The 10,899-nt window shown below is 33.8% G+C and overlaps 1 protein-coding gene across 1 annotated transcript; it reads right to left on the bottom strand.

The window, feature by feature from the left end:
• Positions 1-1,016: 1,016 nt before the first annotated feature.
• LOC144343116 (mannose-binding protein-like) lies at positions 1,017-8,133 on the bottom strand. The gene is made up of 5 exons (XM_078005832.1): positions 8,101-8,133; positions 3,450-3,513; positions 1,976-2,119; positions 1,392-1,521; positions 1,017-1,092 (listed from the first exon to the last, which is right to left on the bottom strand). Exons 1-5 carry the CDS (start codon positions 8,131-8,133, stop codon positions 1,017-1,019), a joined length of 447 nt encoding a protein of 148 aa, XP_077861958.1.
• Positions 8,134-10,899: the final 2,766 nt, after the last annotated feature.

A 10,899-nucleotide genomic window follows, 5' to 3' on the forward strand; every position in this document is an offset into this window, starting at 1 on the left:
GTATTCACTTTAAAGTATAACTTTCGCTAGTTAATAAACATTGCAACGCCGTAATTTTCATGGGTTACCGCTTTGTGTATTTATTTAATATTGGGTATTTGTCTGTTCCACTAGCATGCCAAAATATATATCCAACAAGTTAATTTAGTGCGTGTAACATTATTGCTGCCATTATTTGCTATGGTCAGTAGTATCAATGGTCAATACATTTCACCCTCTGTTATGTCAATAGCAATACATTGTTTGTTTGTTTTTAATTTTCCTCACTCTAAATAATGTATCAAATTTACTGCATCTTTAAAATTGACACATGCGACTGAAATATGATTTAAAAGAATAATGGAGCATCAATGCTTAACATGAAATACCTTTGTATGTGAGAAGATATGTTAATTAAAACATACATACTTAGCTTTGTCAGCGTCGATTTTCAATTACGAAACGACAACGAAATTCGCGACTGAATATAGTAAAGAACAATTTGTCATTTCGTTTGAAGTTAACGATATCAGGATTAGGTTTCAGGCCAACAAAACTGTCTTTCTCCGACATACACCGTGTAATATATTGGCATTATCATTTCATACGTGTTTAATTGTGAAATACTTATGCACATGGTCGTCTGTTTTATGTCGGTAAAACTATACGTGTTTTTCGCCATCGATATGAAATTGACGATTACGTAATTTTGTCACACTGTTATACATTTCTAAGTGAATTTCAGTTATGCGGTTAGGCAAGTCATTCATTTGGTGTAATTTTACATGATTATTAAAAAAGTAGACAATGCATTTGTCCAGCTTTCCTTTTATCACATACGAGACTACATTTATACGAAATATTTATTTACAAAATGAAGCAAATGTATTTATATATTTCGTATAAATATATTTGTTGGGCAAACGTCACACTAAACAATCATTTGATTGAATTCATTATTTCATCAGATTGCTGTAATACAATACTATTTTAAACACCCCCTAGAACTGGTAATAATAGTAATACTAATTTTCAAACTAACTTGTAATGTCACACACAGCGCCAGAACTATCAACATTGCACCAGTCATCATTCCAAGAACCAGATTCTCCCCTATAAATAGAAAATGGAAAAAGTATGTAGGTGGTTGATTAAGCAGACATGTAGGTCGGTAGGTGAGTCATCTGGCAATCATATTTTGACGTCTTTCAGATGTCACATACAGACAAACTGGCAGTCAGTGAATACATTATTTATTCAGTCAGACATGGCATGTGTGTGTGTGTGGGGGGGGGGGTTGGTGTCTGGGATGTATGTGCGAGATGAGGATGTGTATGTGAAAATCAAAGTACGAAATCAGCATTGTGTCCCAGTATCACTAATACATAATGTACTGAATTTAATTGACTTACTGTAATACTACACAATCTTGATTTAAAAAATTATTTGGCTGTCCGTCATCCCAATTATTGTATGTTATCCGTCCACCAGTAGCATACTCAAATCGGTCTTCATCATTCATGTCGTTAACACCAATCCAGTCTATTTTACAAATATATAACTTTAAATATCTTAATTCATACAGATGAAAAACGCATAAAATGAGTATGAAAACATTTATATGAAGTTAACAATGGATAAAAAGTAATACATTATCGGAGTATATATATATTTTCTGTCATGTGGTACGCTCTTAGTGAATAGTGAGTCATTGTACTTTGTTTACGATTAAGACATTGTTGTGAGAATCTCAATTGTCGACGAGGTTTTTTAGTTTTCAGTTCTTCTAATTTTCTGTTTTCTGTGAGTTTTTTGTTGTTGAATAAATAAAGGAAAAAGTGTTACTAATGTCAGTGAGAATGATCACCATGTTTCACCTTCAGCGAGAAAGTGGTACTTTCTTACTCTATTCTTACATTAGTTTTGTTTATATTTTTATTGATGTTTATATTGTATTACAAGTACAGTTGTATGGGTGAATTGTGTTTGAGCTTACATGATCCAGAAGGCAATAGGGGTTCAATTTCATTCTGCTCTGCCTGTGAATGTATCTCAGCAAGTTTCCCAGACCGTGATTCACATTCAGTCTTCGCGTCATGCCAGTCCATTGACATCTCCACAACCACGTATGTTGGTGTACCTAAAAAGAAAGATAAACACACATTGTAATACACGATTGAGGTTTCACCGTGGAATTGATAGAACTGCTATTACGAAGCAGAGTTTACACCTGCATCAGATTCTTTCCCCTGAATCAAAACTGCAAATGTCAGTATGTTCGACCAAGTAAATCATTTTTCCACAATGTACCAGCACACGAACTACTGATCTCTATAGCGATTTACTGTAAGTCTGTAAGTAACTATTACAGCTCATAAAACATCTTATTTGAGAAAATCCCCATAAATTCTGTTACATGGAGAACAGCTTGAAACATTCACCCAGGCACGTATATGGATACCGTAGATTGATGGACTGGGACAACACTCAGTGTGCATATTATATTAGCAGGGGCTTGTTACTATTTAAAGTGTATCATGTTGTTACACGTGGATGATTTTCCATTTGACCGAAGAACACCCGGTAACCTGGCATTGCACATACACACAAACACCACTGGATTTTCTTAATTTGGGATGCTGAGTTTATATTATGATTTATACTCTTTTTGTTTTTACATAAGTGCACACGTTCGTTTCCCTTGCATGTGTATATGCTTCTGTTATATACTTGTTCATGCGATGATCTGAATCCACACTCGCCCAAAAGTTGCATTATTTGTGAATTGACATTTTAAATTCTTCACATTTTGGAATCTCTTAACGGATATGAATAATGTCCCCCGCAGTAATACTGAAGTAAATAGGTATACGTATTCGATTCATACATACGTATTAGAAACAGTCTCTTCGAATTAAAGATATATCAAGTCACGGAGATGATAACAAAACTATACACAATGGCATAATAAAAGTAAGTTAACTTTTAAACTTTCTGAATGAAAGACCTCTAAGTGCTATGCGACATTTGATGACTTGGTTGCTTTATTCAAGGAAGGCTTTTTAATATTTATTGGCTAGAGAACCACGTTGAAATAACCCACCAGATTTGTATTCACTAAAGTTTAAAGCATATCATATGTGACTTTTGTATTGCCAAATCAACACTAACCTGGTGAAACGCTATGGTTTGCACAATAGGTCGGTAGTTACCATAGTTAGGAAAGTTGTCACCATTTACTGACACACTAGTAACAGTGCTGGTAGAAGTTTGTGGGAAATGGTGTTTTAGTTTTTTTGAGCATGAAATAAATTATTCAAGATGAACTAAAGGTATCATAATATTGACAGCTGGGTGTAGTGCCATTAGGACAAACGTAATTTGAACATTGCGCAAATCGTTTGCGCTTTGATGAATATTTTTTAATTAATAAATAATTATAGCTGGCGCTGTGCTGCATTATAACTTACCTTTGACTATACATTCTACCAATAAACCCAACCACAAGAAGAACTGCAATCTGAATCTGATCATCTGAAATACAAAGTTTAAACAATAAACAGTCACAATAGCTAATAATACTTAAATATGCCATCACAATCATGAAGATTTGGCAAGACATCAACATTTGCGTGACGCTGCCCCTCACAGAGACCAACAATAAGCTAGACGAGAGTTTCAAGCTGTCAATAGAGCAAGGGCAAACACTGGGAAAGAGCAATATAGCAAGCATACAACACTCTCGCAAAATAGTAAGTACATTTTGCATGATATAATTTGACAACAACTGGGAAACAATCACCTAGTATTCGTGGGTGTTGAAAACAATTCAAGACTGCAAAAGTAGTGCTCACCAAGACCTCTATCCTGATCGTAATTCTACAAAATATCACATTTCGTCTCGGCGAAGAAATATGAAATGAGCAAATCACATTTTAACTAGCATACAGAAATTTGGATTGTTATTATTGCAAAGAAAGTTGGGACTGTACCCTGTGCCAATTTGTAGGAAATGCTCACTAAAGGTCGGTGGTCGTCGCGCAGCGCGTATTCGAAATTCATGTAAATAAACATTGCGTTTTACAAGCGTTATGTAGATCGCTATAATTCTCATAGCGCGACGGCCACCACGTACTACAGAAAGTGGCAATACATACTTGAAAGATACAATATCGTTTTGGAAGGAAAGGAAGGAAGGAAAGAAAGGGAATATATTGCATACACACTCACAAATTACGACTTCTGCGTAACGGATAAGCCACACATCAAATTAATAACACTATAATATCAGAATTATTTAACTCGTGTTTTAACTATCATTTGTTCCAAGTATTTACTGCATTCGTTTAATACATATAGTATTGTATGGCAATTCATGAAATATTGCCTGTATATCTCTGTATACGATATGTATGTATCCTAATGTGAGCACCCCTCCCCCCCAAAAAAAGATAAATAAGTTTTATAACCATGATAATGGTTAGAAAATAACATGTTGTTAGTCTTTTACCGTCTCCAACCATAGTATTGTGGCCTTGTATCCCGGATTCGAATTTAATTATTATCAACAAATATTAAAATGCTCTTATAAAAGCCTATAACAGTCCATCATTAAAGCCTTGTGCCGTCAAATACACACATACTTGGTCCAATAACACTCTGTATTTCAATACAAACATTTACAGTACGTACCTCAGAAATTGTCGACTGTCACTCGTGAGTGTACCATCTAAGGGCGCACCTCTTGACAACTGTCGGATATTATGAAAGTCATTACTGGCAAAACATTGCCCGCTCATTGAAACTACGGTCGCATAATAACTCATTGAAAGCATCAATGTTTTGTTTTTTTGTATGTCAATTGTTCTGTGTACATTGACTAATATTCGTCGTTCACATGGGCTACATTGTCAGGTCGTAAAAAAGATCGATCAGTGTTTTGTTTTTTTCGTATGAAATGTACTTGACGTCATATATAGTCAATATCTTATCTGTATAAGAATTACATATTGATGATACAATGCGATCTTCAGCTTGAAAACAAAATCAATAAACTTCAGTTGTGACGTTAGTTGCTGTTCTGATGGATGATGATCTAAATATGCTTATCGGATATTTAGACATACATTGTAATATATTTAGTTTGTTCTTCTTAGTTTGTTCAATTTTATATTAACCAATGTACTCACTTGATTAAAATTAAAAACAACATTAATAGTGTAAAGAACAAAACAATGGTGTCCCATGATTTATTGTATATATATATATATATTCAAGTGTAATAATTATCTTCATAACACGCCAATAAATGACATATTTTATGTCACAGTAATTGTCTATATTGATTATACATAATTATATTTTGTTCAAACCATTCATTATGATGAACAGATGCATGATTTTGCATAAATTGGAGTAACTAAATTATAATCAAACACCAAATACACCAAGTAGCCTAGGAGTATACACATCGTGTATAGAGAGCAACTCATATTAAAATGCAAATTAAAATAAAAACTGGAGTTATTCAAACCGTTCGTACATATTAACTATCTTCAAACTACTAAAAAAAACACTTGTATTAATTATGAAATTAGGTCGTGTATTCCCGCGAATATTTGGACAGAACAAATCTCGAAACAAATGGTAAGGGCCTTGTCATGAAACAGCAATAGCCACGGTGTAAATATGGTTTGTAAACAATTTCGAAAGTGACAAATATCGCTTATTTAACCTTGAGTTGGAGCGGAATTTAAATATAACGCTAATGAGACGTTGCGAAGCACTATTTAGACGTTACTATAGACCGTTAAGATATTGCCAAACAGTATTGAGACATAACTACGCAATGTTAAGAAATAACTAAATACTTTTTAAACGTTATTTAACACTGTTGAGACATTACTAAACACTATTGGGACGTTATTAGCACTGGGGATACGTTGCTAAGCACGATCATGACGTTACTAAACACCCCTGAACTGTTATTTTAGGACGTTGCTAAGCATTGCTGAAATGTTACTAAACAATGATGAGACGTTACGAAACACTGCACTATTAATATGTTATTGAGCACTGTTCAGATGTTTAGGCATAGTTCAGACTTTACTAAGCACTGTTGAGGCGTTACTCAACGCTGTTCAGACGTTATCCAGCATTGTTGATTTTTTTCTATGCACTGCCGAGACGTTGCTAAGCACCGTTGAAATGATATCTAGCATTGCTGAGACTTTCGTGACGTCACCAAGCATTATTAAGACAAAACTATTCACTGTTGAGAAGGTATTTACTTCTGAAACTTGTTGAATGTACCACGAGGCTTGTCACAACAGTTGACTGAAATATGGTTACGTAATATATTCAATATAAATATGATGGACAGGTTTGTTCCCGAGGAAGTTCGTAACGGGGTGGGTCGGTCTAAACATTGTTAAACTTGGCTTCGTTTGTGTGCAAAATTATATTCTACCAGTCGTTTGTGACGTCGAGGATTTAAAATGGCAAGTAGTCACAGTAACACTGTATTTCTTTCTTTTTGACAATTGCACGTGTGTTAGGCGTACATATGGGTTTTTTAACGCCATAGGAACCCACATTACAGTATATTACGAAGTTTTCAATAGTTTTTCGTAATTATTTTGCATGTAATGACCGTATTACACAATTTTGTAGAAAATATACACATATTCTACCAAAAGTGAGAAAGTATACCAATTGTTTTAATCTTTTTTTCTCTCAAACAGTCTTGGTGCAATTATCCATTCACTTACCTAGGGCGCACATACAAGGCCGCCATTTCTTATTTAGCTAAATAGAGAGTGCCTCAGATTACAGTTGCCGAGTTGCGGGTCCGAATCTAGTATTTCATGATTATATGTGCCTGTAATTTCGTTCATCACGAAATACTCTACATGGCATATAATTTATAATTCATAAGCATAATTATTTCTGTAGTTCTCCCCAAATCACGCCATTGCAACATTTATATACAGTCATATGAATATGTTTAACGACTGAGATTAAGTCTAAGAATAGGTCTGTAATATATATTGAGTATTCAATTAATTCAATAATGTATTTGTAACGATGTATTGCTATACTGACACACAAAGAAATGTTATCTTGATTATTTCAACTACTTACCTTCTAATCAAAGCTCCTGTTTTATGCAGATTGTAACTTGGACAATCATGCGTGTATAGGCAATAAATGTAGGAATTGTTGGTAAAAAGTGTGTCCATGTTTCACTATTGTTGCTCAATATAGCATTGATAAACATGACAATCGCATTGCATCTTTTACATTAAGTTGTAATCTCCGACTTTAATTGTTAATTTATATATTTAGGAACCAAAAAATCAGCATTGGTTCATTGTCAAAAAGATTGTTTACTCAGATCCCCTATATGAAGTTTTCTACGGTGAGGAGTTGCAGTGGAAAATGTCTCTCAGCACTATGATTTACTGGGTGAAAGATTCTTCATCAATTTAAATTTATCTATGTATGGTCTTTCCTGACTGTTTCAACGCCTAGGAACCAGACAATTAGAATGCACACGTTTACGACTGAACTGAATAGTGGCTTGTAAAAACAATGAGTAAAAAAACATAATCACAATTACCGGCAGACTTTTGTCTACAGTTTACTATATTTTAAGTCTGAATATGTCGGTACTGTAGATTAAGCCTGTCAGTAATCAGCAATATATTGTACTTTTAAGATTATTAGGCATTGCTGAGAAGTAACTAAGCACTGCTGCGATAGCCTACTGGCAATCGAGAATATTTTGAAACAAATTAAATAATCAGTTGTAAGTTACAACAATCAGAGAAATCTCAATCATTGAACCTATCTCGGGTTATCACTGAAATATGATTAGAAAAATGTTCCCATGTCAAACGGACACTTGAGTGATTGCTGCCTAAATTTGCATATATAAACTACCTGGGTTTAATGGTGATTCTGCATGCACAACATATGTGAAACCTTTATTACATTTCATTCTAGGTACTGTTAGGGAAACCAGCAAAGAGTAACATTGAAATGCGTTCCATCACATGTTCCTCTCCTATCTTTTAATAAGTCGTCATCTTGAGGGGCCTCTCTCAGATGGTTTCTCACTGTTGATTTGTCATTTCCCATCATAGTGTGCATCGTGCGTTATAATTTTCTACGGTTTATGTGACATTAACCTTTGTGGGGTAACTTAGCCCAAGCAATTTTATCTTATCTAAACGAGATCTTTGGTCATTTTTATGTCATTATATTTAAATACAGCTACTGTTGCTTTAATAGTATCACATTCCGGAATAAAATATTATCATGCTGAAAATAACTCACATTTATTTCACAGGATATATGATTAAAACAAGAATAATATTCGTACATAACAATCAATTAAAATGAATATTAAATACAATATGTATATAGCCCATGTCGAGCATTGTTCAGTTGTCGCTATTTGTCAATGTGTCACATTGCACAATCAACAGAATTATCACACAGAAATACACATCGTCATACTATACACAGCTTTTCGATATGTTGATTGTTAATTTAAAACTTGACTTGAGTCACTAATTTATTTAGTTAGCTCTTGAATATCTGTTCTAATAGAGAATACGTAGCACTTGTAATATTACAGACAGGATGTTACGTAATTGAAACTTCGTGATATGGACATGGAGAGTCTGTAGATTTCAATACAAATTGTTATCCTGATCCTAAATACTTAAATAAATAACTCAATTGATGCAAAGGGATGGTTGAATCGATAATTGACGAAATGGACGGTTGAAAAATCTATTGGTTATTTTCTATGTGTATTCATATAATATTTATATTTGCTATCGAGCCATTGACATTTTATCTGCAAATATTGAAGCAATGTCTAACCAATATCATCTAAATTTAAATAGGGTTAGGGCAAAATTGAATATTATATGTCAACATCTTCACATAAATGTTATAATTTTTATGAGAATAATACATAAATTGGGGCCAACGAATAATTTCTTGTGAAAAACGTTTGAAATGGAAAATGGACAAAATTTTTATTTGGGCAATGGTTTCTATTGTGGAATATTCATATCTCAAATGTTGCTAGGTAACTTAGAGTAAACAAGTCATGTTTTGTTGATATGCTTCATAAATAAAGCGTTTCCGCATGCTGCGTGACACGAGTTCTCCATTACAAAGAAAGTTGAAAGTTCGCTTCCATGATTGCAAATATAAACAGTTACGCACTCAGTGTCAAAAGTTCAATTTGGCTTCAACTGCCTGAATATTAATCCGAAAATCAATGCATAAAACTCGATACAATTGCAACAGCGATAGGATATTCCAAATTGATACCGAGACGAATAGCTTAAATTAAAAATGTCACTAAAATGTGCTTGCATTCCTAAAACAAATTACAATATACAATAAACATCTGTTTAAACGACTATATTCAACACACATTAAATCACATGATAAAAGGTAAACTATACAACGAATCAATAATTCCATATATGGCATGTAGTATTCAATGGACGTCAATAATACGACAATGTACGTTGTTCTGTGATCATTGAATATCTGAAAAACAAAAAAAAGAGAGATAATTATCAACATTCGTTTTTTTGTGAAACACATTCCACATTTTGAGCACTGAAGATTTTTGAAATCTGTTTTTGATTAAAGCTTCCTCGGTTCTTTCAAAATGATTCAGACGCCTAAGACTGAAGTATCAATTGGCTTAAAAGTCGTTAATCCAAAACATTCAAGTAATTCGTTTCATATATTTTGCTTGGTAAATATATGATATTCACACAACAGTTGGTCAAGATCAATTGTCTGGAATTCATGTGTATTCATTTAAATGTGCAAACTGTACAATCAACTTACAGTGAATCTTGTTGTTTAGAAGATCGGTCTGCGACTGTGGGGAAAAATAAAAGCATTTGGTTATGAATGCGTAAATATGCCACCATAAACGCAGTGCGCCTTTCACATTATTACCAATGGCCAACCCTAAATCTCAACTCAACTGGGTAGCATTGAACCAACCCTCTGATTGTGAGCATGTAATCTTAATGATTGTAATATCACCAACCTATTGGCGTAGTATTCATTGCCAGGGGGAAATGATATACACTTCTGTGTAATTGAGTTACTAGCATTAAGTATAACATTCGATGATGTTAGTAATATTTGTTGATTTCAAATGAGCTAAATGCATTTAGCTTGTTATATTTGTGCATAATAGACTATTGGTACATCCGAAATTCTCCACTGTTTCTAAGGCAATAGTGTTAAGCCTTACCAGAGATATGCGTTTAACTGAGGTCAGTTCCACGGTAGGGTCACGTCGCAGGAACACAGCGCGAACCTATACAAATAGAAGATATATATTGCATTTTGTTAAAATATTAATTATAATATTTATTTTATCTTCGATCTATGATATACGTGTTCGTGTGTTCATCTGTATACTAACAAAATCAAAAGGCATGTTGGTAATATTGAAAACAGTAGAGTACTAGTAGATAGTAACACCTTTTTACTTTTACAGATACTTAAAGCCATCTCAGATTCTCATTTTATGACACAAGCAATATGTTTGTGCGCATGTTAGTCCAAAATTCGAGACGGGAGCAATATCCGAATAAAATAATGCATAGTTATTCATGCGTCCGGGCACCATTTTGTTTTGAAGAATTGGCCCAGCGTGCGACTAAAACAGGTAGTCTTCAATGGTGTGTACCACTTTGGTTATTGCATAACATTTGGGCAAAGTCAGGTTACCGGCAACGCCTCATTTCTTTATTTTGCCAAAACGTATGTGACAATAATACCACAATGGTATTGCATGGTAATGGTATTGCAATAGTGTTTCGAATTTTTTTATGATTTGTAAATTGAATATATATAAAATAT

Source organism: Saccoglossus kowalevskii, chromosome 6 (assembly GCF_978046115.1).
Source record: "Saccoglossus kowalevskii chromosome 6, keSacKowa6.1, whole genome shotgun sequence".
NCBI lineage: Eukaryota > Metazoa > Hemichordata > Enteropneusta > Harrimaniidae > Saccoglossus > Saccoglossus kowalevskii.

What these genes read in the sequence shown, in the direction of transcription:
- LOC144343116 (XM_078005832.1), bottom strand. Translation starts at nt 8,133, where the DNA reads ATGCACACTATGATGGGAAATGACAAATCAACA. An exon ending in TGGGAAATGACAAATCAACA is followed by an intron (nt 3,514 to 8,100) that starts GTGAGAAACCAT and finishes TTTGTATTTCAG; the next exon opens with ATGATCAGATTCAGATTGCA. An exon ending in GGTAGAATGTATAGTCAAAG is followed by an intron (nt 2,120 to 3,449) that starts GTAAGTTATAAT and finishes CTTTCTTTTTAG; the next exon opens with GTACACCAACATACGTGGTT.